At 32.2% G+C, this 26,185-nt stretch overlaps 2 protein-coding genes across 3 annotated transcripts; one reads left to right on the top strand and one right to left on the bottom strand.

The window, feature by feature from the left end:
* Positions 1–2,487: 2,487 nt before the first annotated feature.
* LOC146535810 (uncharacterized) lies at positions 2,488–4,502 on the top strand. Its single transcript, XM_085191577.1, has 2 exons — positions 2,488–2,561; positions 3,922–4,502. The coding sequence occupies exons 1-2, from the start codon at positions 2,505–2,507 to the stop codon at positions 4,276–4,278; spliced, it is 414 nt and encodes a 137-aa protein (XP_085047703.1). The 5' UTR covers positions 2,488–2,504; the 3' UTR covers positions 4,279–4,502.
* A 6-nt stretch (positions 4,503–4,508) lies between these two features.
* Positions 4,509–25,586, bottom strand: LOC146535809 (adenylyl cyclase X E-like). 2 transcript variants are annotated; one of them, XM_085191575.1, is made up of 20 exons: positions 25,481–25,586; positions 23,415–23,597; positions 21,433–21,579; positions 20,559–20,724; positions 19,505–19,713; positions 18,418–18,567; positions 18,108–18,226; positions 17,234–17,378; positions 16,815–16,951; positions 15,497–15,646; positions 12,918–13,062; positions 12,725–12,802; positions 12,011–12,147; positions 11,553–11,723; positions 10,883–11,198; positions 10,004–10,367; positions 6,909–7,087; positions 6,439–6,706; positions 5,914–6,038; positions 4,509–5,541 (listed from the first exon to the last, which is right to left on the bottom strand). In XM_085191575.1, exons 1-20 carry the CDS (start codon positions 25,481–25,483, stop codon positions 5,125–5,127), a joined length of 3,609 nt encoding a protein of 1,202 aa, XP_085047701.1. In that variant the 5' UTR covers positions 25,484–25,586; the 3' UTR covers positions 4,509–5,124. The 2 variants fall into 2 exon arrangements, with proteins under 2 accessions (XP_085047701.1, XP_085047702.1); XM_085191576.1 differs by having other exon boundaries at positions 19,511–19,713.
* Positions 25,587–26,185: the final 599 nt, after the last annotated feature.

Raw genomic sequence — 26,185 nt, 5'->3', positions numbered from 1 at the left:
CGTAATTAGTCACTACATGAGCTCGACTGGATGCGAGCAGGCAGGAGCAGATTTTATATGCATCTGGTGAATATCTGAAATCAGAAACATCCGTTTTGTTAGATTCATGAAAGTTTCTGTCAAAATCATCATCAACAATCAAAATCATCAGCGCTATCACCGACCTGAACGAGAACAGTACTGCGTTCCATTTCTTTTTGATTGCAATGGAGACGGTGCACTGTTTGTACAAGCCACATTCAACGCATCGGTAGTGAGAAAAGGACGGGGTGGATCGACATGAATAAGTGTTGACCGCCTGCAATTTTGTAGCCACTAAAGCAGATTTTCCATTCCAGTCAAAGGAATAGCGTGAAGCATTTTGGTTTGTAGCTTTAAAATTTTGTTTAAGAATTTCAGAAGTGCGCGATAATTGAGCCTTGGGTACTACAAAACTGGCAAAATTGAGAATCCCGACAAGCCTTTGTATATTTCTGAGGCTTGTACGTTGATCGGTCAACATTTGGTTTATTGCTAAGACTAATGGAGGTAATTTGTCTGCAGGTAGACACTTAGTTTGTCCAGGGATTCCAATGTATCCTCAAATACACTAAGCTCTTTTGAACAACCAATCTTTCGATTGTAGGAAATCTGACATGCGGTGAACATTTATGAGCTTGAAATGGCGCGTCATGATAAAAGCCTTTAACATTGGCTAAAAGCCTTTAAAATGAAAATTGGTCGATATAAGCCGTTGCTTTTGGAATCAGAAACATTGACGATAGAAAGCTTAGAGAGATCGTTGCCTTTTCTTTGCTCTTTTATCTTGCTTATGATCTGAGTCATGTTAGTTGATTCGAACACATGTAACTTTGAATCGATGGTACTGAAGTACACCAGAGGTGGCTTTTGACTGAAAGGTATGCGATACTACAATATTGTTTTTACGACTAGGTTCGGAGTCAGTGCGCCAGTCTACCGGCTTGTAACCGATCTGAGTCAGAAACTCCGTCTTTTATTGTATCTACTCTGAGGAGACGGTGATAACGCTCGTTTTCGTCCAACCTTACCACATTGTATTCATCACATTGTTCATCGCATCTCATGTTTTGTCGAAAGGAACTTCCCTTATAACAACTTTGAAAATTGCGACTATTCGGTGCGGCCGAATTGAAATGAGGCATGTAGCTGTTAACTTGACAACCACCTTGTGGAGGGGCTGCATGAGAGCAATGTGGAAGCGGGTAACTGCGGTTACACCAAGCTGAACCCTGCGATGGCTAAAAATTTCGATTGGGCCCCTGCGAGGGCCGTGTGACTTTAGAGCTGCCTGTGAGGCAGAAGTCACATTTGTTTTCTGGGCAGGCTGCATGAGAGCAATGCGGACGCGGGAGAAATGTTTTCTGGGCAGGCCAAAAACACTTCTTAATTCCACCAGCACGTTCTAAAACTACAGTAAACTTTTCTGCGCTGAAATGAAAAGATTAGTAGCTAACAGAGGAACCTTGCGAAGACCGGATTTAGCAGCCAAATCCTCAGCACAATGGCCACAGATTAATTGAATTAGATCTGTGGAGCTTTTATGAAAATCGCCAGACGAGCAAAGAGCGCTTATCTTTTGTAAAACGTCATAGTTCGATAGGTCTCAATCTTTCGCCCACGACAGTAGATCCCGTAAACCATTTTGTAAAGCTTCCATTTGCTTAAAAAACACACTTAGTTAAGGCAGCATCTGTCTTATCAGCGTGATTGAGATACCGAGGGGGTTTCATAAGAACTTGTTTCTTCATTAATTTCAAGTTCCGTAAAGCCCGGAGAAAAATTGTACAATTTATTGAACGTCCGCGTATCTGACACCAGACTAATCATCTTTATCCAAATGTGGATGATCAATATGCTTTGAAGGCCAATGAAGCCTTAGAAATTAAAGGATTTCAAAAGAGAGACTGAAATCAATCTTACAATTAACTTAGATCTCCCAGAATTGTCATGAACGATCTCATCATTTATACGGTCGCTCTCCCCTGCCATAAGCGATATGACGTCATCGTTATTAAAATTTGCACTCACTTAAAATCAGCACTCATGTGACAATGGCAATTTCTTTGGAACACGATCTTTCCACTTTCTATTCTTTTATTTCTACGGTGTTTACTCCTCGAATCATTTGACGACGACAAACTACTTGAACTGGAACTTGAACTTAAGGACCTTCGCCGCTGCTGATTCTGCTGCTGTTCATGGCAGCGAAGTAAGATTCCCAGGTTCCCTCTACCTATTCTTCGCTGTGTCCCGCATACAGATGCGACTTCATAAAGTTTTTATATACTTTAGAGTCACTCATTTTTTTGCCTATACTTCTTTTGAAGAGAAAAGAAGTGTAGGCAGATAAATGATTTTCTATTTATCTATTTATTCCTAAGGTTAGCCAAGTCGTATAATTTTATGACTCTAAAGTATACGTATAAAAACTTTATGAAGTCGATTGTCCACCACATTCATCAGTTATAGTAGTAACGTTTAAAATGAGTATCTTGTTGTGTTTCTTGTTCCTGTCCATCGCCCTAATTGATGGGAAAACTGTAAGTACAAAACTGAAATACAAAATATAACTCGGTATATAATAAAAAAATAATATATATTTTTTTGTTGACAATATTCATATATATACCTTTTCTAGACAACTAACTCCTAAATAAGTATGTTTTAATTTTTTTTTTAATTCAAGATAGTTATGTAAAGTCGTCGGTACATTTTTCGTAATTCTAGGATTTTGTCTTTCTTGATTTTAGTAACTTTTTTTAAGTAAGCGTTTTCCTTTAAATATGGGCTTCCGGGTTTTTTTCATAATGAGTTTATAGGGTTTCGTACCTCTAAAGATAAAAAAGGATCCCTTATAGAATCATTTTCATGTCTGTCTATAAAGACCGTCTCAAGATCGTGTGGTGGTATCAACTTGAAAATAATATAAAATATTAAAGTCAAGTATTTTTTTCTGGCCCTCAAAGCACAGAAAAAAACAAACTTAAGTTAACGCAATCAAAAGATACGAGCATTTATGTGTTGATTTGGCTGCATTTTGTCAAATGTTGTTTAATCAAAATCTGTAGTTATGGAATAACCAAACAGTTGTACTAAGTTGGCACTAAGCGAAAACTTACAATACAAATATAGTTAAATATCCGAATATTGAAAATTTATATGTATTTCATAGAAAAATATTATTACAAACTTATATTTATAGTAGTTTAAAATGAGTGCACATGGCCGCAAACTTCACTTTCAAGAAAAAGAATTTAAAATTTTTATGTTTTCCAAAAAGTTACCAAAGCGAAAAAGTGTTTTTTTTTTCTAACTGTGGAATAACACTTTAAATTTGTAAAAAATATTTAACAAATAGCATTCTGTCTCGCCAATTGATAATTCTAGTTTAATTCTTAATTCCAAATTTGGATAGTGGAAATTTGTAAAAATCTCCCTAAAGAGATGATAGGAACAAAAATAAGTTGCAATAAGCATATAAGAATTTCGACGTAGCTCGATGAGAACATTAGAACGATTTGAGAACAGCTTAGTTGCTCAAAGCGCTTTGGCGGTTTCCAAACAGGATTCAAATCCCGATACGTTAAAATTTTTATGTTTTCTAAAAAGTATGTTCAAAATAGTTATAGCTACGATTTTAATGTTTCCTATATTTCCATCCTTCATTCCTCCGCTATATATCTAAATGGATGAAATACGTAGACCCACTTTTACCTGTATTAGTTATCTTTTTCGGAAAATAGATATTAGGTACATTTATTTCAGAATAACAAATTATTTCAAATTATTGTATCACTATTTTCAGAGAATTCAGCAGAAATTGGGGAACGGAGTGTCTTAACACTAGGTTCTACCCTGCTGTGGGTGAAAGCTGATTTATTTATTTTTATTTATTTTCAGGTAAATATTCCTGTCGACCCAGACATTACGTCTCAGCTTGTTCAGATTTCAGCTGATTGTATTGCCAGCAATGGACTAACCGAAGAAGTACTTAAACAAGTAATGGAATGGAAATTAGAAAATAATGAACCTACTAAAAAGCTACTCTTTTGCTTTGGAACTAAGTTGAACACTACAGATAAGAATGGACACGTCATTTTAAACGAAGCGCTAAAATTGGCAGTCAGTAAAAAGAGACCAGTTTTCGGTGATGCTATCAAAAGGTGTAACGACCAAGAAGGAAGCGATAAGTACGATACGTTATTCAAAATCATAATTTGTATGCGCGATCAAGAAAATATTTTCTTACGTTTTTGATTTGAAAGAAAAAAAGAATACTGTCACTTTAAGCATTGCTCCTATGAAATGGCTACAAGTAATTTTTAACTAATACGCGGTATGGGTATTTGAAATAAATATAAATTAAAAATTACTTTTTTATTAACAGCTATATATAATTATTTGTATTAAATTTACCTTCAAGAGTATTTTGCATGTGTAGTTATTATAAGTCAAGGAAAATAAATAATAATTTATATTGTTGATTTTTATTGCAGCTACTAGTTATGTTATTTTTTCATCATTAGTACATCAATATTATTTTTTTATTATTTTATACTTCACTAATTACAGATTTTAAATTTAATTTATTTAATATAATAATAAACAAGAATAAAAATATTACATCTCATTGATTAAATTAATTACACAGTTTTTTACCAATCGTGTTAATTAACACTACCCAAATTTTGTAAAACCTGTAGATTCTTCGATGCTTACAAAAACAAGCTATTAAATTTTTATTTTATTTTTATAAATAAGTTTTGGGAATCATATCTTAGTAATAAAGTAATAAATGCATCGTAATAATAAGTTAATTTTATTATAAGAAAAATAATTTTGATTTATAACTACGAAAATTAGTTTCCGGCGTTGAGTTCTACCAATCAACCACGGAGAACGGAGTGTCTCAACACTAAGTTCCCTCTGCCTACTCTACTATGTGCGAGAAACAGCGTGAAGCTGTATAAAAAATATTTAAACTTTTCTCAATTTTAAAGAGTAGAATTATTTACAATTAATATTAAATATAATAAAATCTATACGTAAATCTAAAATTAAGCATTCAAATCGATCACACACATAATATTTCTACCTAATAATTTAGCAACGAGTTTCCATTACATCAGGTTCTGAGGATGAAGAACTAAGATCATCTCTAGGTGCTATAGATTCTCTTGCATGGCTCATGTCACTGCTAAATCTGTTTAAATTATAGTTATTGAAATTTCCTTCACTCACATCATCATTTGGCAGATCTCGTATTTCGTTAGAACTATGAGATAAAGTATCAGTTTCCTCTGAATTTAAACTAAGCGTGGAATGGGTAGGGTTGTTATAACGTCCTATTCCTCCAGAATTATAATAATTAATACTATCTTGTTTCTTAACTAAATTGTAATTTTCGTCCAGTGGCACATAATATGTCTTTACATAACCTCTGCCTTTAACAAACGTTTCTCCGCGATATGTTGTTAAAATTCCACATTCATCTAAGATTATTGCTGTGTTTTCTGTCACCTGAAATATTAAAATAATGATCATTTATGTTTTTTTAGAATTTTGTATAAAAACAAATAATTTAATGCTAGATTTAAGTATATTCTGATGAACTTATTTCAATCTGCGGGAAAAAACCTTCACGCTGTATATCGCATCTCGCAGGGGCACATTTTCCTTTGGGTGGCGGTACTCAACTTCGCGAATTGCCTCTTCATTCATTACTAACAGTAAATAAATTATAATTAATTGCAACGAGTCGGAATCGAACCTACAACGTACGAACCCATAAAGTACTTGCCCCAGTGAGGAACAAACGCAGAACCATCGCGTTTATAGTCAGTCTTTGTTCCGCTGCGGATTGAAACTTTAATATTTTAATAATAAATTTACTTGTATCCTGCCAGTTTCTCCTGTGGAATCCATACGTGACGCCATGTTAACTGCATTGCCCCATATGTCGTAGAGAGGTTTGAGAGAGCCGACCACACCTGCTGCAACTTCGCCGTTAGATATACCTGCAATTTTTTTTAATTTAATTTAAATAACTAAAAACAGTGATTTATTTTTAAAACGTGATGATGACGTGATAAAAAAAAATAGATTTAGGGAGAGGAATACCTGGGAAACCTGGGAACATCGTTTTTTGACACTTCCGTTCCCTACTTTCTGCTGAATTCTCGATTCGCAGTAATATGACATGAATTATTCATGAAATTGATTAATAATGATGTTAAAGGCAAGATAATATTATTGTATCTAATGCTGATTTAAAAACAAGAACCGCTTCAATTTAAAGCATTGTATAAAAAACTTTAAAATATATAAAAATGCTTGACAAATTAAATATTCAATTGTCTTAATAATATTTGAATTGTATATACACAATGTCATTATAAAACTCAGCAAATAACTTACCTATTCGTAAATTCAATCCTTCAAAACTTTGAAAGGAGCCTCGATTAAAATTATGGAGTTGCATCATCATTGCTGCAGCAAATTCCACCATCGTCAGTACTATAGTTCGATTGTAGGGGGTATTTTTGTTTTTGTCAACTATCGAGGTAAAGGAGGAAGAGTCGAATGAATCACGTCGGTTTGGGTCTAGCCCACAAGCCGCCATGTAGGTCCAACCAGCCATTTTAATTTTTTCAACCTTGTGAACTGAACTACCAGTTAATAGAAGCTGAAAATGTATTATAAGTTTCATTTATCATTGTTTCTTTAATATAATGATAAAGAAAATAAAATGATATTTAGGCATAAAATGATATTTATATAAATAAAATTTAGTGACTCTAAATTCTCAGGGATCTCATGTCTTTAACTTCCATAGAAAATGTATAATACCAAGTATTTCATACTAAATATATTACAATAAAACTTACCCTATCAAAATCCGAAATAACTTCATCTAAAATACCTAAGACAAATTTGTCGCTCAAGTCCTCGTCATTTTCCAGTCCTAGCTTGTAATCGGTGAGAGACGCAAACATAACTGCCACGTTGTCATATTTTTCATAATATAATTCATCTATAGATCTATTGAGATCTAAATAAACTTGCACTAAAAATATATTTTATACATGTTTTTATTAAAGCAATAGATTTTTTTCTAGGAAAATATAAACAAATGGAAGAAAAGCGCCCAAATATATGCCCAATAATTGGGGCGCTATTCTCTCATAGGAGTCTCTATTTTTATACAATTACGTGTATTTTTGATCAAACCAAGAAAAATTTAAGGTAAAATAATTCTTTCTTACCTTTTCCCCCTAAATAATTTGAAACCGCATGTCTAGAGCGTTTTAAAGTTTCTACCATAACAATCGCGTAAAGATAAAAAATGCAGCTAACTTTTTTATAGTGCTCTATAAAAATATTAAAAAAAAATCTATTCATCTATAAATTATTATATACTAGCGACCCTATTGCGGCTTCGCCCGCTTTTACTACTGGATTATTCATATAATGTATGTTTGCAAATCACTTAAGATAATGTGAAAATTAATTAAACCCTAATGCAACCCGCAATTTCGTAGTTTCAATAAGGATTTTCCAATTGTTTTACACAGCAAGGATTTTTTAGTAGGTACCGTAATTTTATATCTGTGATAATAATCTTTTCAAGTACTTATTAAAATATATTTAAATTACTATTTTTAGATAGTTAAATGACATTAAATAATACATTCAACTCGAATTATCCTATACGTGCAAACGCATCTAAATCTTCGTTGCTATAAAGGCAGGCGGGTTTTTTTTTTCGAGCTTGTGGTTAATGCTGAAGAGGGTATTCTGTCCCTGATGAAAAGCAGGCACTACGTGGCTGCCTGTGAGGAAAATTAAATAGAATGCATCGGCCGGGAATTGAACCCGGGCTGCCCACGTGGCAGGCGAGCATTTTACCACTGAACCACAGATGCGTGTAAGGCAGGCGGGCGTGCCGGACTCGCTTGTATAAGCAGAACGTCGCGAGGCGCGTTTCGCAGCAAGGATTTTTTGATATTGTAACAACTTCTAAAGTACTTATTAAAATGAAAAACAGAAAAGACAGTTTTGATCTACATTAAATGGCCAACGTAACTAATATACTTATTTATATGCTGAGAGTAAGGGATAAGTGAAACTTGACTCGATACAGTTGATGTGTGAACGGCGTGATGTGTCAATAATTAAATGCGTTTTTCTCTAAAACTATTCGCAATTTCGAAATTGTTTAAAAAACAAATTTTATCTTCGTTTAACGTAGAAATTTAATAAAGTATTTTAAAGGATAAGGATTAATACCATTATGGAAAAATATCCCTCACAATAAAAAATATATTGAAATTACTATTTTTAGACAGAAATATGATCACTACACGTTATTCTTAAAAGATACGAATATGCCATCGCGGACTTTTTTGTAGATCTTATTAAGAGGAATAATACTCCAGTACATTTTTTTCATGTAGTACTTACCATTAAAGCAGCGCATGCGCGAAAGTGTCTCAACGGGTAGGACTTTATACACATTTATCGTATTTATGTTAATTTACATAAGAATGTACAAATAATAAACTATATATAAACCCTCCCTGAGAAATACTCGACGTAATGGTGAAAACCGCATCCAAATCCGTTGGGTGGTTTAGAAGAAGAAGAGTTAGAAAGTTCAGACAGACACAAAAAGCGACTTTGTTTTATAAGATACTAGCGACCCTGTTGCGGCTTCGCCCGCTTTAACTACTGGATTATTCATATAATGTATGTTTGCAAAGCATTTAAGATAATGTGAAAATTAATTAAACCCTAATGCAACCCGCATTTTCGTACTTTCAATAAGGATTTTCCAATTGTTTTACACAGCAAGGATTTTTTAGTAGGTACCGTAATTTTAAATCTGTGCTACTAATCTTTTCAAGTACTTATTAAAATTTATTTAAATTACTATTTTTAGATAGTTAAATGACATTAAATAATACATTCAACTCGAATTATCCAATACGTGCAAACGCATCTAAATCTTCGTTGCTATAAAGGCAGGCGGGTTTTTTTTTTTCGAGCTTGTGGTTAATGCTGAAGAGGGTATTCTGTCCCTGATGAAAAGCAAACACTACGTGGCTGCCTGTGACGAAAATTAAATAGAATGCATCGGCCGGGAATTGAACCCGGGCTGCCCGCGTGGCAGGCGAGCATTCTACCACTGAACCACCGATGCGTGTAAGGCAGGCGGCCGCGGCGGACGCATGGCGAGTGGCGAGCCGTTTCGCAGCAAGGATTTTTTGATATTGTAACAACTTCTAAAGTACTTATTAAAATGAAAAACAGAAAAGACAGTTTTGATCTACATTAAATGGCCAACGTAACTAATATACTTATTTATATGCTGAGAGTAAGGGATAAGTGAAACTTGACTCGATACAGTTGATGTGTGAACGGCGTGATGTGTCAATAATTAAATGCGTTTTTCTCTAAAACTATTCGCAATTTCGAAATAGTTTGAAAAACAAATTTTATCTTCGTTTAACGTAGAAATTTAATAAAGTATTTTAAAGGATAAGGATTAATACCATTATGGAAGAATAACCCTCACAATAAAAAATATATTGAAATTACTATTTTTAGACAGAAATATGATCACTACACGTTATTCTTAAAAGATACGAATATGCTCTCGCGGACTTTTTTGTAGATCTTATTAAGAGGAACAATACTCCAGTACATTTTTTCATGTAGTATTTACCATTAAAGCAGCGCATGCGCCAAAGTGTCTCAGCGGGTAGGACTTTATACACATTTATCGTATTTATGTTAATTTACATAAGAATTTACAAATAATAAACTATATATAAACCTTCCCTGAGAAATACTCGACCTAATGGTGAAAACCGCATCCAAATCCGTTGGGTGGTTTAGAAGAAGAAGAGTTAGAAAGTTCAGACAGACACAAAAAGCGACTTTGTTTTATAAGATATAGGATAGGATAGGATGAACATACCAACATGTGCCGGTAAAATATTTTCCAACAACATATTATTTACTTTCAACATAGTCTCCGCTTCGTCCTGTTCCTCACTTAATTGAATTTGCCATAAATGGTCAAGTCGATTCCTGTATTCAGTAGTTCTGTCAATCCAATATAGTGTAAATGTAATGAATACTACTGAAAGCGTATGGGAGACTCTAGGATCTAGACCTACATTCCAGGTCAGGTCAGTCAAGAAGAACGAAGTTTTGATTTCCCATACAACCCAAAGGTAGAATATAGTCATGCCCCCAGCTACTATCCATTTGAATATGAAGAAGACTCTGCTGAATAGAAAGTTTAAGAGCAAAGCCAAGCTCCAGCATTGTGTGACGTGCTGGAATAGATTTGATAATATATTGTAAAGTAGTCTTTATATTTCATTTATTAATATTTTATTATCTTAATATTTAATTTATATTTATTATCAAAATTCCACTAAATCTTTGGAATTATAATTTAATATAAACAAAATTGATGGTATATGTGAGGCCAGTCGTGGCGCCGTGGTCTAAAGAATGACTGTAGACGCGACTGGTTGTTCGATCCCCACTCGAGGAAGTGAAATTTTTATTTAAATTAATATTTCCCATTTCTTTGAAGCAAATGCATTCTTTGCAGCGTTAAACTCAACAGACTTGGCGGAAAGTGAGAAACGGAGTGTTTTGACACTAAGTTCCCTTTGCTCAACATGCTGCTGGGTGCCGGATACAGAGAGAAACTGATTTAATTTCTATTTTTTAAAGGTATATGTATATAGCAAGCACAGTTATTTGTTACTTAGTTACTTGTTACTTAACTGGCTTCTTATTAAAATAACATTAATTTCATACATAAACAAAATAAACTAACCCAAGAAGACATACAATTCGACAACACAAACTGCACTGATGGGTCCACTTCAACTTGCGCACACGCTATCACATTCACCATTGAAGTAGCAGCTAGAGCCAAGCTGATAAGTAAATATACTCCTGTTCTTATGGTGGCAGATTTTATTATGAATAGTGATAAGTCATATATACGCCGAACAAATGGGTTTCTCGGCTCATCCACCCCCTTGTATTTTGACCATATAAATTGAAACCAAGTCAATGGCTGCAATATAACTAATATCACCACCAGTAAGGATAATAAAATCCTTGAGTACCACCTGAACTCGTTAGGCCTGAAAAAATTATAACGGGGTCAACTCATATCCACAGTAATTCCTTTACTTATTTAGTTAATATGAGGAAAAATTATTATATATATATTCCATATAAAAATACTCTGTACAGGATTCAATTCCAGCTCGAGCAATTAATTATTATTAATTAATATTTTTATTTCTTTGCTCTAGTACAAAGGTTAAGCGCGGCCTTGAATTTTGTCACTTAACACGCAATGCTTCCAGAATTTGTCGGAAAATGGGTAAGGAAGTATCGTAATGGAAAATAAGTGTCTTAACACTAGGTTCCCACATTCCATGTGCCTCTGTGTAGTATATAGCGTGAAACAAAAAAAAAATGTTATATCATACCATCTTGTAGTTAGGCCATTGATTATCATAATCAAAAATAATATTATAAGGCAGCAAGTTATATAGTATTTAAATAATGGATCCGGTTGCTGAAGGAAGGATTTCTCTAGGTTTAAATTTTTATACATCAATGTAAACCTATTCAGTCTAGATTCTTGTTTCAAGTGCTCCCTAGAAAATAAAATTAATATTAGTAATGGATATATTAATTGCATATACTGTAAATTTTAAAAGCTTAATATCTACTTAGATATTTTTATAGAACCTACACTTACAACAATTAAGATAAAATGAAAATTTTTAAAAGAACATAAACGTTTAATTGTGAACTTGGCAAAGAAACATTACAGTATTTTTACGAGAATTCAGGTTTTAATTTATAGTAATAGTACTAAAAGCTCAAAATCACTGCTTAACTGTAAACTAAGTAAGTATATTTAAATATTATACTTTCGTACTTTCCATTTGTCATGTCTTCGATTTCTTTCGCCATTTGAGCATCCGCCGCCTTCAGCATCTGTTGGTATTCCACCAAGTTCTCGTCCATAAAGGCAGTGGTTCGACGAAATGTTGATGACCTTTTATTTTCCGATCGCTACTAAAAATACATATAATATAATATATTGTGTTGATTAATTTTATATATTTCACATGTTTTTTTTATAATATAATGAATGTGATGATGCTTTTAATTTATTATTAACCTTTTTTTATATATAAATAGGGCAAAAAAATATGATAAGAAGCATGTTTCCTTTACAATAAATTATTTATTTAATATTATTTTAGCTTCACATTGTATCGTGAACAGGCTAGGCAGAGGGAACCTGGGAACCAAATGTTAAGACACTATATTCCCATTAAGACATTTCCCATCTCCACTATTTGTCGAATTCTAGAGACAATGCGCGTTGAGAGGTGGAACTCAACGCTGGGCTTTCCCTCGGTAACAGAACGAGAAAATAAAAATATTAAATTTTTCATGTTATCAAGTGGGAATCGATTCCACAACCTGTCACGGTTACACTCGCACGCTTGTGCATTGCCTTGTCACGGCCGGCCTCAAATATAATTTATTATTATTTAAATAATTTATTGTGAACCATAATTTAAATGTAAACAATTTATATGTAAATAAGTTATAGAAACTTTCGAAAATAGTGACTACTTACTCTAGCACGCGAACGAGAGGTGATTATTTTGTTAAAACCAACAGAAGCCCGCCGAAATGGTTTGTAATCCGCTGGAGGCTACAAAAACAAATTGAAAATTTAGACATAGTCGGCTATTACTTTTAACGATAGTTAGAACCCACGTTGAATTTTATAGATGTTATTAAAATAATAGTATATATTTTGTATTTACCTTTGGTGGTCTCGAGAGGAGGAATGTTTCCAGCTTATTCTTCATTATAAACGGGTCGCTTTGAGACGCAAAGTTTGGTTCAATAATATATTCTCGTGCATAATCCAAGAGAAGTTCTAGTGTTTGCTTTGTTATGTGAACTTTTCTGAAATGTACAGTTAGTTTGTATATGTTATAGGAACTACTTTTTTTACAATTTTTGAACCAAAAAAAGTATTCGATATCAAATTCAATTTATCAACAGCCACAACAACAACAACAAGAACAGCAACAGCAACAGCAACAGCATTTATCTGCTTTTTTTTATTTATTTTAATCCCGGCTATTTTTTGGCAAATGTAATAAAAGCGGAGTGCCGCAATACGTGTAAATTCTAAATTGCAATGGATTCATTCATTCATTCATTCAATTACAATGCAGCAATCCTTCCAACAAATCAAGTTCCACCGTTCAACATTTTGTTGCGTGCATATAATCAATCTTTCTGTCCCATGTCGGTCTGTCTGCATGAAACTGCAGAACTATTGTTTTAATGACAAGCAATTCGGTCTTTGTGCATGTGCACCAGGATATATTGTGGGCCAAAACAATTATGAGAGCGTACGTGCTCTGTTGATATATAGGGTTATATTTCCCAGGTCACTAGTTCGTGGTTATCTACCATTCAACGCTTCTACGCTTAAATTTAATGTCAGTATGTGATTTTGATGTTAAAATATATTAGAACTAGTGGGCCCGGACGCGGCTACGCCCGCTTGAACTATACGATTATTTATTAAATATATTTATGAAATTATTTTCGGTTTTCAATAGAATTTGTAAGAAAATATAAGCCTAAATAATTAAAATAAGTTAAATAATTAAAAAAAGAATAATAAGTGGAGATTTATTATTAGAAAAAATATCTGAGTAACCGAAATGAACAAACAAAAGAAGTAAAAGTAACTAAAGGAAATTCTTAATGTTAGAAAAAGTACCTAAAGTTTGCCGTGCGTGCGTATTAAACATTTTACTATATTAAATAATTAATAATTTTTGCGAACAATATTAAATAAAATCCCAAATGATTAAAATTACGATATTTTAAGTGCATAACATTGGTATAGACAACAGAACTGAGATAAATTAATTATAAGCAGCAAATAATTAAATAAAAATTAACAGTAATTCGAAAATATATAAAAATTTACAAAACCATCAAAGTCATCTGCCCGTTCGCGTCGGTCATACTATGCCGCCCGTAGGCTAGGTCATTCCGAATCAGTGACATCTCCTTAATTATTTATTACAATGTTATATAGTAAACTATTATATTTATTTTTTATTTTATTATTATAAGTAATACAATGCTTTTTTGCACCGTCCTGCGTTTGTGTTCTACATATCCTGTATTGTCGGTTGCCTGTAAGAGATCGCTCTTAGCGATAAGGCCGCCATTGCACATTGATCTTATATGTACTGTGTAAGTCAAATGTATATTCCAATTGTAAAAGTGCAATAAAGTGTTAATTATTATTATTATTATTTATTTTCATAAGGATGATTATCCAATTATAGAAATCATCTAATTTTTGTCAATATATACAAATCTATATCTATAGTATATATCAACGCGGACTTTTTTAAACAATATTTAAACGACAATATAATTGTAGAATATAGTTTTTGGGTCTCATTAGGTTGAGTCGGCGCGCGCCATGTACGCGTTAAGCAAACTCACTTTGGGTGACGTTTTCTAACAACAAACTTTGCAAATCGTTGCTTAGCAACGGCGGTTGTTATAAACATGGCGGAATAAATTGCATGTCAAATTAATAAGTATTTTAATATACTAATATATATTGACAATATCACAAATATAAGAAAAAATAGTATCCTATGTTCATCCCGGTACCCTCATGTGTCTCTATATGACTATTTTATCACAATTAAATTAGCGGTTTGGCCCTGATTGCGTAAAAGACAGACAGACAGACAGACAGACAGACAGACAGACAGAGTTACTTTCGAATTTATAATATAGGTACGGATATGAATTTGTAGTATATTTTCATTTCTCATATATATGTACCACAAAAGAAAAAATGTACAACGGATAAGTTATCTCTAAGAGAGATCTCTACCGGAAAGATTTTAAATAGGAGAAACGATTCAGGTGTGGTATCTTACTTTAACCATATTTTATTTGATTATAATTATTGACATTGCAGCATTTAGGAATTGCTGGGTTACAAGTGGTGGGTTCAATTTCTACGTGAGTAATTTAAATATTTAACATTTAATTTCTTCGCTGTGGTGTCGAAGCAAACCGCAGCGTTGAATTCCGCCACTCAATATACAATCCGTTCAGATTTTGGCGAAAAGTGGAAGCGCGGAGTGTCTCGTGCCTACCCTGCTTCATTCCATCACGCTGTATAGGTACATGCGGGATACAGCGTGATGAAATGAAACCGGTTCAAGCATATTGAATGTAACTAAATATATAAAAATATTATTCTAAATTAGTATTTGTAAGTATCATATTTAAAGAATAAAATGTATATTTTATTTCTACCATATACAAATATTTCAAGGCTTACCCCGCTTTGCCAGTGGATTCCATTTTATTTGCAATAGTGACGTCCTTCGACCAGATATCGAATTGCCATTTTCGAATACCGATCAAACCGCTTAGAATTTTTCCTGAATGAACACCAATTCTCATATCAATATTCAACGAGCGCTTCTCTCTGAAATGTTATAAGACCTTGCATTACTCATGCACACGATGTACATATAGCTACTTATATATGTTATTTATTTATTTATAATTATATCTAATATTTTCTATTGTTATGATTGTCTTGAATTGGTTCTGACTGTGAAAGTGACGATTGTAGGTTCGATTCCCACTCGTCAAAGTCTCGTAAATTAGGCGAAATGTGGGAGAACGGTGAGTCTTAGCTCTATATTGGCTCTGTCTATTCCGACTACCTTTTTTAAATTGATACTGTATGCTCCATCTATATAATAGAAAAAAAAACTTTTCTTTCACCAAACGACTCTATATGAAACAATCAAGACAATTCAATAATAATTTAAATCTTCAATAAATGTTTTTAAAGAATATAGAAATCTCCATTGTCCTTTTTCTTTTAATAACTTATAGACAAAACTTAAGAACTTAGTCTCTACCCCTAAATAAGACAAATTAGACAAAAGTGTACATTAATTACGTCACAAGTCACTGCAAATATTTTGGATAATAATGTAGTTATGCACACGTATAACATATTACATTCTTAAGTCTTAAGGAGATACCGGCTAAGCTCAGGACTTAGTTTGAGTAGCTGGCTTGGCTGGTTGCCAAACAGATTATGGTTCCACGTAAACTGTAATATTCATATAACATGCATATTACACATATTTTACCTTTTATTATGATTATATAAGCGTGTTTGTAATAAACATTAATTGATCATAAAATAGTTAAAGGATTACAGACAATAACAATTTGAGTTGTTATCTTAAGAAATAGGTATATTGAGTATGATTATGGTTATTCTAGATTTGCAATAAATATAAGAGATATATTACTTATTTAATGATTAAATCATTTCAAAAAATCCTAACAGACTTTTGTTTGTAGTTAATTTCAAACGAAACAAGAGTATACGCCCGCAAACTTAAGCTTGTCAATTTTATTTGCCGCTTAATTATGACCTATAGAGTACTCTATCTCTCTATCTCTCTCTACGCTCCACCTCCTCAGTATAAGCAGAGTGTTAAGTGTTTTAACATTAAATAAAGGCGACAGGTTTTTCATCAAACCATTAGTCCAATTAGAAAATATCTAAGCTTTATATTTACTTTTTTATTAAAGCTTTTAAGATAAGAACAAATTGTATTTTAAATTACCTAACGTCTTTAATTATATGGATCATTTCGAGTCCTACGTCGACACAGTTTTTCGCGTGTTGCGTAGTCGGCTTGGGTATACCACTGACGCAATAATAACAGTCTCCCAGAAACTTTATTCGTAGGACGTCATGTTCCTGAAATAATTATATTAATATGTAAAAAAAATCAGCTTCACGCTGTATCACGCACACAGCAGGGTAAGCAGAGGGAACCTAGTATTAAACCACTCCGTTCCCCACTTTCCGCCGAAATTTGGAGGCTTTGCGTGTTGAGGAAACTAATACAACCAAAAGGCAAAAGCGTGTAACGCGATGGTTGTAGATTCAATACCCGGGAGCATTAATTATTATTTATTAATATTTTCATTTCTTTGCTTTGGTAACAACGCAAAAAGCGCATAAATATAATTAACTTACTTCAGAGGCTTCGTCAAATCTTCCAAACAATTCATTAAGGAGCTCCACCATCCGCATAGGGGACAAAGTAGTAGATATTTTAGTATAATTTACAACATCAGCGTATAATATACTGACGTTGTCGTGCTCTTCCACGTATAATTGGCTGAAAATACAAACAAAAATACAAGGTTTCTTTGTTAGTCATGTTTTAAAACTGTGCTTAATTATTATATTTATATATTTTTTTCTTTATTATGTATTATTATTTTTATTCTCTTGTTGTTTATTTGTATATTTTTTCATGTCCTTGGGACGTTTTACTATGAGTTATATACACTCAAGTTTTAGTTTTTATATTTTAATGACTTTGTTTTTTTTTAGTTTAGATATTTTAATGACTTGTGTAGACAAACTGTAAGGCTGTGTTTTTATAATACTACTAGTGGACCCGAGCGCGGCTACGCCCGCTTGAACGAATATTTATTAAATATATTTATGAAATTATTTTCAGTTTTCAATAGAGAGATGCGTTAAGCAAGCTCATTTTGGGTGACGTTTCCTAACAACAAACTTTACAAATCGTTGCTTAGCAACGGTCGTATAGCGTCAGTTCTTATTAACATGGCGGAATAAATTGCATGTCAAATTAATAAGTATTTTAATATATTTATTTTTTTATAGACAGACAGACAGACAGAGTTACTTTCGAATTTATAATATAGGTATGGATTTTGAGAGTAAAAGACAAACTGAATTATGAGGTAGGTAGGTCCTCTAGACGTATATTACAATCTGAGAGTAATATAAAGAAATGTAAATTTTGGAGCAGTAACAAATAAAATTATGATTTATTTATCTAACATAGCACTGAACTAAAATGAAGGTATATTACCTAAAAGATTTCATATTATGGCTGTGGCTTTGCGAGCGAATATCCAAGAACATATTTCGGATATCGTGGCGGACTCTCGATACGATGTGCTCGGGCAAAATGCTTAACATTAGACGTTCCTGCAAAAATATTTAAATGGATTAAGCATTTCGTATGTAAAGTTAGAACTAGATTTATAATAATACAATAAAGAAAGACTATTACTTTTCTTTTCGTTAAACTTGACTTAACGATGTGCGCGTGTTGATATATTATCATTATTTATTTGTTAAAAGATATTTATTCTTTTATTAAATTTACTTAAAATTACCTCTTGGTCCTTAACAAATTTCAACCGTAAAGTACTTTCAACGCAGGCCCGCCTGTCCAAAAACGAGCGTCGCGTGACAATCTCGTTCATCAGCCGGAAGTATATGCCCATGAGGTTGACACCAATTAGAAAGATAACTTCGCATGCAACCTGAAATGAGAAATGGGCAAATATACAATTTCTATAGAAATGTTGACTCTTTAATTTTATCAGTGATAATTATTTCTTAAGAGTATATCTTTCTAGTAATAAATCAAAATGCTTATAAATGTTTTAACAGAAACTGAAAAAATAGCATAAAATTGACTAATAATTTAAAAAAAATGATTTTACTAGAAACAGTGGCTCGGTACTTTGAGAATGAACCATAAAAGAATGGTAAAAATGATTTAAGAAGGAAGAGTGAATGGTTAGAGATGGAGACACCTCGGTTAACCTTTGAAAACTCAAATTCAATGGAGGAAGGTAACATAAAAACACGAGGAAGCCCTGGAGTTCATGTATGTGAAAAGTGAAATTAGTCCTTGTTTTGAATGTTAGATATGTAATTATGCATACAAAAGAAAATCACGTGTATTGTTATAAATTTATCTATGCTAAAGAATTTTATTGATGATTGATAGAAGCTTATGTACTTAGAATTTAATACCTTAAGCTCTAATCGTCGCGTAATCATTAGTTATTATTGCATTTTTATTTTGCCTTTGTTGCATACAACAAAAGCAAATTAATAAATGTTAATTGAATAATTTTAGGATCGTGCCTTTTTTAAATTTTATATAAGGAAAGGAATATTTGTTATGATTTAACCCGTGTAGTATCTGCCTACCAACTGGCTGAGAGAAATAGTGTCAAAATACTCCATTCTCTCCTTTCGCGTGTAATACCAGATTGGAAAAATTTAAATAATTTTTTGCTTCGGGAGGAATCGAACCCAAAACCATGACGTTCAGGTGCTGTCAGAGTTTGTCCTACCTTCACCACGATAACGTTATATTGCAAGCCTAAAACATATCATATAAATAAATTACTCAAAAAAAAAAGAAATATTTATAATTATTTTAATATATAAATAAAGATAGCTAACCCTTACCACCACCTCTACTTGTGGGTCCTCGAAGTACGTGAAGAAAGCGAATACAAAGATATAAACGACACTAACTAAAACTCCAAGGATAATTGCCAAATAGTTATTTCTCATCGGCAGAAATATATAAACTGATAAGAGAGCCGTAGTAGAGTAAGCTGGCCTCAAATACATGCCTTCATAGGATGTAAATATTGCAACAGTAATGTCTGGAAAATAAAACAAAATAAAGATTATAAGTAAAAGTTAACAATTTCATGAAAATTTCATGAAAAAACACTACTTTTAACAAAAAAGCTTCACGCGCTTTCCCGCTAACAGCAGCTATAAAGGCTATCATAGTAGAGATACATTACAGATTCAGTAGCGGTACTCAATTTCTCTTTGACTCCCTTCATCTTAACAATATTTGCATAAAATAAACATTTAATACAATAAAAAAAATTGTAGTTCTATAAAAGATACTGATATATAAAGCAAGGTAAAATTTATGCTAATTATTATTTTAATCAATTAAATTAAGCCATTAGGAGCTTCTGTTGAATGTAGATAAAATTACTATTTTGAGTCTTATCAAAATATGCAAAAATGTTACTTTAGAATTATCTACAGACAATAGACATGTCTATCATTCGTTGAAATCATTATTACAAAACTGAAATGATATATTCGATATTGCTTCATTCTTCTTTCTCTACTGATAATCACAATACTGTGCCTTATACAAAGGCATTGTCATTGAGTGGCGGAACTCAACACCGCAATTTGTCTACCAGAGTAATAAATGGAAAAATATTCATTCCTCTCAGTGGTGTCGAACATACTATAATCGAAACCGAATTATTTTCTATGAAGAGTTCAAAACCAACTGTATTTGTGCTCCTTCCTCCTCCCCCTCCTCCTCTTAATCATTCATTTAACAATATCTATATATAATCAACAAAAAGACTGTCACTGACTCGTGAAATACAAATAACTAAGTTACCATATCTATCTTATCATTTAATATTTTTGTTTCTTTAAATTAATATAAAATACGAAAAGCAATAAATACCTGAGACTACAAGATCTGTGGTGAGTACAAATGTGACTATAATGGGAATCCAAAACCATCTTTGCTTGAGTGGATTGTAAAGGCATTTCCAAAACGATAGAACTGGTACGGCAACCCTCAGTATGTACATTCCCAGTGATAAATAAGTGGATTTCCATTGAATTTGCTGTAACATTATAAGTAATATAAATTTGTATTAAATAAATCAGCTTCACGCTGTATCCCGCACATAGCGGGATTTTACACTCTCCATATACAAATTTGAAGTTCCATCTTTGCTAAGACGAAATTTCGATAAGAAACTAGTAGTATTTTTGTATTTAAATAAAATATAGTTGCCCATGAAATCCAATATGTAACTTCATTCATTAGGTACTTTACCCAATTTAAGAAATTTTCCTTAACACTATTTTTTAATCTTATCGTATCAATACATGTGTCATATACCTATATCTTGTAGTTGTACATATATATGTATGTTAACATCAATGACAAGGACAGTGTTTGAAGGTTAATACTAATTTAGAATCAAAAAAATCTAGCAATTTAAAGCACGGATAATATCTCGATGTATTTTTTATGCTTCACGAGAAGATAAAGAGAACAAATACCGAACAATATATTTGATAGCTAATCAATATTATTTAAATATAGTGTATTTTTACGATATCTCTTTATGCCATTTTTTTTTAATCAGCCTATCACCGTCCACTGAACGTAGGCCTCCCTCATCAAGCGCCAACCATCCAGGTCTTGGGGTTCCTCGCATCCATCCAATGACATATTTCGGCATACGGGTAAATATCAAGTTTCATCAGATATACTTCCACTTTGCCACTAATTGAAAACAAAACATAATTAAAAATAGACTTACCTCATTATAAGTGCTAATAATAACCAAAACAACGTGTATAGTTGAAAATAACACTAGCAACGACACATAGATGTAAATGAACGTTTCTCTCAATTTATCGTCGTATTTCCGATAAAGTCCTTCCAAATCTTTTTGATAAAACTGGTCCTGTAAAAATTGTAAGAAAATACTGTATTAAATAAAATAGAGAAATAAATATATTTGAAAAATTATATGTGACCGTTTGTCTCTAGGCGAGGCCACGGCAAAGGTCAGACGCAAGTTAAATAGTTAATATATAATGTACATTTATATGCATATTTAATTCAATAGTAAATATATACAACGGTTACTGTTAATTTTAACGCAGTGTTTAATTCCGCCATTCAACACGCAATGGCTTGAATTAGGTATTAAGTGACAGACACAGTGAAGCTGCTTTTTTCCCTTTTAGTCCAATCAAGGCCGCTTTTCGTTTCGTTAGCAGCGCTAGGAAATAAAAATATTAAATATTACTTTCTCACGAGTCGGAATCGAATCCACAACCGTTGGACTTACGGTCGCACCCTTGCGCCACCAAAAAATGCTCAATGAATGTAATGTTTCCAATCAAATTAATTTTATGTCGACAGCTATGCAAGTGGCCATTTACACAATTACAATACTGGTTAAAGATTTACATAAGTTTTTTTGTGGCCTTCCATGAAAATTATAGAGAAAGATTACTATTATAGATTATTATCTACCGATAATAAGTTAAATTGTAGGAATTATCTTACGGAAGCTTCGCATTAGCTACAAACAAGTTTCTTCAATACAAAATTTCTCATTATAATTATTTACCTAATACTTGTAAGAAATAGAAAACAAGGGGTATATTTTCATTTTAATAACATAGTCGTGATATAGTCCTAATGATATAGTGAAATTGACTAGCGGTATTCAATAGTTGTGGGTTCAAATCTTTTGTAGATATCATTATGCTTGTTTTCTCGGTACAATTAAAATACAAATTCAATATAAAATATATTTTTTCTCTTTTATCCCGCTTTGCAAGGTAATTGGAGAGAGCGTAGTGTCAAGACAAGAAATTCAATATATCGCTTATCACCTGGCGCAGAAATGGAAAATAATTCATTACCCCGAATCGGGATGGTCCCACAACAAAGGCTACTTTACTACTATCTTAAAACAAAAATAACTACTATTTATATTCTTATCGTAAACAATCAAAAATATAAAAAACAAATCTACTGAAAACGTTCATCGATAAGAATCGAAAATTGTCAGCGAAAATACCTACAATGTTATGTTTTATTGCTTATTATGGAATCATATCTAATTATAAAATTGGGCGTGTACGTTGTAACATTAGGTTATCTTACCTAGCACGCAAAGCTTTTATTTTCTTAACCCGTAAGAAGACGCGCCCTGGGCATTTTGTTCACGCAAAAATGTAATACGGTTAATTTTGGCGTTAGCGTCAATCTATCACTACAGGCTTTTCTCTGCCTTCCAAACTTGTAGTTTTCTTTCTCCTTTCACAAGTTATAAGGTTATGACTCATATAATTTTTTTACGTCTATTTGTTTTATTAAATATACCTAAAGTTAAACATTTCGATTGTTGTTTACAACTTGTGGTATGCGTGTGCAGGATCCACGAGATTTATGGAACTGGATATAAATCAAAATTTGCAGTATTTTCGTTTATGTTCTATTGTATAAAATGTAGACAAAAGTTGAGGCAAAGCCTGTAAAATGTTAAAAATATTTACAAGGAGCTTCCGATCACACGCGTTTCGAATTGTGTAAAATTTTATGACGCGGCTTCTTACGGGTTAACGTGTCTTCCATATATATTAATGATGGAATATTATAGCAACTAGGTAACCTTAAGCAAACTGAAGAAAATATCTATATAAATACATATGAATATTATAATATAATTAAATTTAGCCCTCTATGTGTGAGTGTATACATACATACACTTATTACACTTACTCTTAAATATTTCCAATTCCATTGTTTCCCACCAGTTTGCTCTGCTTCTTGTGTCCTAAACTCATACAAAGATGAGAGTACACTCGTGGCTCTACCAGAGTTCATAGAGTATCGAGCCAATAATTCCAGTGCCCCGACTTGGAGCACCACTGAACCTGTCGTCCTTGAGAGCGTTTCATCGCCCTGTTGAAATAATATTTATTTTACCATTACTTTTGTCTTTGCTCATTTCTTACATTTTATTTAGACAGACTTTTGAAAAAATTATGTTATCAATTTAAGTAATCGAAATTAATATTGAGTTGAATTTGGCGGAAAGTGGGAAGCGGAGTATCCTAATATTAGGTACCCTCTGCGTACCTTGTTACTTATTTAAGAAAATATTACAATATATTTTTTTATATTTTTTAATGTATTTTTTTATAATAATTTATATTTAAAAATGTAAAATTGATTCACTAATTTAATAAAAGTAGATTCTGTATAAAATATGATTCACGTAGGATGATAATCAGTAGGCAAGTTAGCATAATTTGAAAGAAATAAATATTTTATCAAATGCCTAATCAGTAATTAATCTGATTTTTAAAAATTTATACCCAAGGGATTATAATAGAGCTGCTTGAGTTAATGTTAAATTCTATATTTTCTTATATTTCATTGTAAGTGATATACTTATAATAGAAAAGATATTTTTTTTTGTGTTAGTATTTTATGAAATATTTTTTATCACACTGTATCCTGAACATATCAGGGTAGGCAAAGGGAACCTAGTGTTAAGATATTCCGTTCTTATTAAAACACTTCTTTTCCTTATTTTTCGCTAAATTTTCGAGGCATTACGTGTTAAGTGGCGGAACTCAACGGTGCGCTTTACCTCGTTACCAAAACGATGAAATGAAAATATTATATATTTCATATCCCGAGAGGGAATTGAACCTGTCGCGTTCACGCTTGCACCTCTGTACACCTCTTGCACCACGATGGCCTCAAAATTTTAGGTCATTTTCAGTTATAATTAAATATTATATTTCATTATATTTCAATTAACCTCACATACTTAAAACAGAACAGATAAACCTTTTTGATATAACTAATTTACGAAATATTAATACGTTAATTAAAATTTCATAAATACAACTAACAAAACAAGCTTAACACTTGTATATGTAAATTTTATCACTTTTAAAGCAGATTAGTTTTACTCGAGAGCGATGCAGTAAGAACGTATCTTAAACTGTGGGTATTAATCAAAGGCTCCTTCGTAAATCTGGCTACTTCAAACTACAGTTACAGTTTAAGTTCAGGCTCAACTCCTCGGATTTTGGATTCTATGAATAGTAATATCACTTAGTCAGCTCTTTGTTGGACTGTTCGTATAAGTCGGTTTGCTAAGATCAGGGTGGTGGGGAATTTGATATTATACTTTTTATTATTATTAAAGTATCTCTTTTTATTAAAATAATTATATAAATCTAAAAATTAAATAAATTAGCTTCACGCTGTATCTCGCATACAGCAGGTTATGCAGAGGGAACCTAGTGTTAAGACACTCCGTTCCCCACTTTCCATCAAATTCTGGAGGCATTGCGTGTTGAGTGGCGGACGCCACGACGGCCTCTTAATAATTAATTTAAAACAAAAACAAAAACCCTCGTTTAAATTTAAGAATTTTGAGGAAAGAAATTTGAAGAATTTAGACAAAGCTCTTAGTGGGCTACAGAAGTAGTATGAACCAAAATGTATTTGTGAATACACTGAGGTTATCCGAATTTTCTGTAATAAATTAAGCTTAGTAGGAGTTATGCTGCATGCCAGCTAGCATGTGATACCAATTAAATATCGATTGTTTGTTTTTCTTTTAAATCGTAATTTATAGAATGGCTTCTTATACTAATGACAATTAAAATTAATTAAAAAACTATAATATAAAAAAGATAACATTCGAAACACAATCAATACAAGAAAAAAAAACCAAAACAATAATTAAGCCTTAAAACAAAGTGTTATCAAAAGGAATGTATAAAAAATTACATAATTAATTAATTAACAAACAAAACACTCACCATATTGTCAGTTCCTTAGAAACATGCTTGTATGAAGCCAAACAAACAAAACAAGTACAACAGTACACTATGACATGTCACTCAAAACACTGACTGAGTAAGAAATTGGTTTATTCTAGTGATAATAAAATTAATAGATAAGCACCACTTGTACGGACGAAGGAATTACCAGATTACGATAAATGTTATCGTAGCGTAGAGCAAGTTCCAATCAGTTCACCATCTATGATGAATTACCCTAACATTATTATTTAGTTGTAAACGGATTTCATTTGTAAAATACAAGTTGCTAAAATGATATAAACAATATTCTAACAATCGACGATAATATGATTAATCAAATATTTTGTAAAAAAACACGATAAAATACTTATGTAGGTTAGAAATTACGGACTCTATTCTTGCCACCAACTTAGTGTGAAGATATTAAACAAATGGTGTGTTCTTTCAAAATATTTGACACCTTATCTACCAATGACTCTTTGTTCTGTTAAGTAAATGATTTCAATGTACTATATATTACTGTTCTATACATGTTATATTAGACTATTCATTTAAGAAAATCTTATTGTAAAATGTTTTGATTATTAGGTATCTTTTTTATATTTGAACGTTTCAAGTATTGTAAACACATTAATATACAAAGAATATATAATAAGAATACAGACGGCCAATAAAAACAAAAAAAAATAGGTCCAATAGTTT

Source organism: Heliconius melpomene, chromosome 10 (genome assembly GCF_056956725.1).
Source record: "Heliconius melpomene rosina isolate 202511_hmr_F chromosome 10, ASM5695672v1, whole genome shotgun sequence".
NCBI classification, from domain to species: domain Eukaryota; kingdom Metazoa; phylum Arthropoda; class Insecta; order Lepidoptera; family Nymphalidae; genus Heliconius; species Heliconius melpomene.
Note: the sequence above shows the minus strand (reverse complement) of the source record. Positions and strands in the feature narration are given on the sequence as shown.

Excerpts from the sequence above, each read along its gene's own strand:
- LOC146535810 (XM_085191577.1), top strand. The coding sequence starts at position 2,505 with ATGAGTATCTTGTTGTGTTTCTTGTTCCTGTCCATCGCCCTAATTGAT. Across the intron at positions 2,562-3,921 it reads CCCTAATTGATGGGAAAACT|GTAAATATTCCTGTCGACCC; the intron begins GTAAGTACAAAA and ends ATTTATTTTCAG.
- LOC146535809 (XM_085191575.1), bottom strand. Across the intron at positions 12,148-12,724 it reads CCTCTCGTTCGCGTGCTAGA|CGATCGGAAAATAAAAGGTC; the intron begins GTAAGTAGTCAC and ends TATTTTTAGTAG. Across the intron at positions 6,707-6,908 it reads TTATTTCGGATTTTGATAGG|CTTCTATTAACTGGTAGTTC; the intron begins GTAAGTTTTATT and ends ATACATTTTCAG.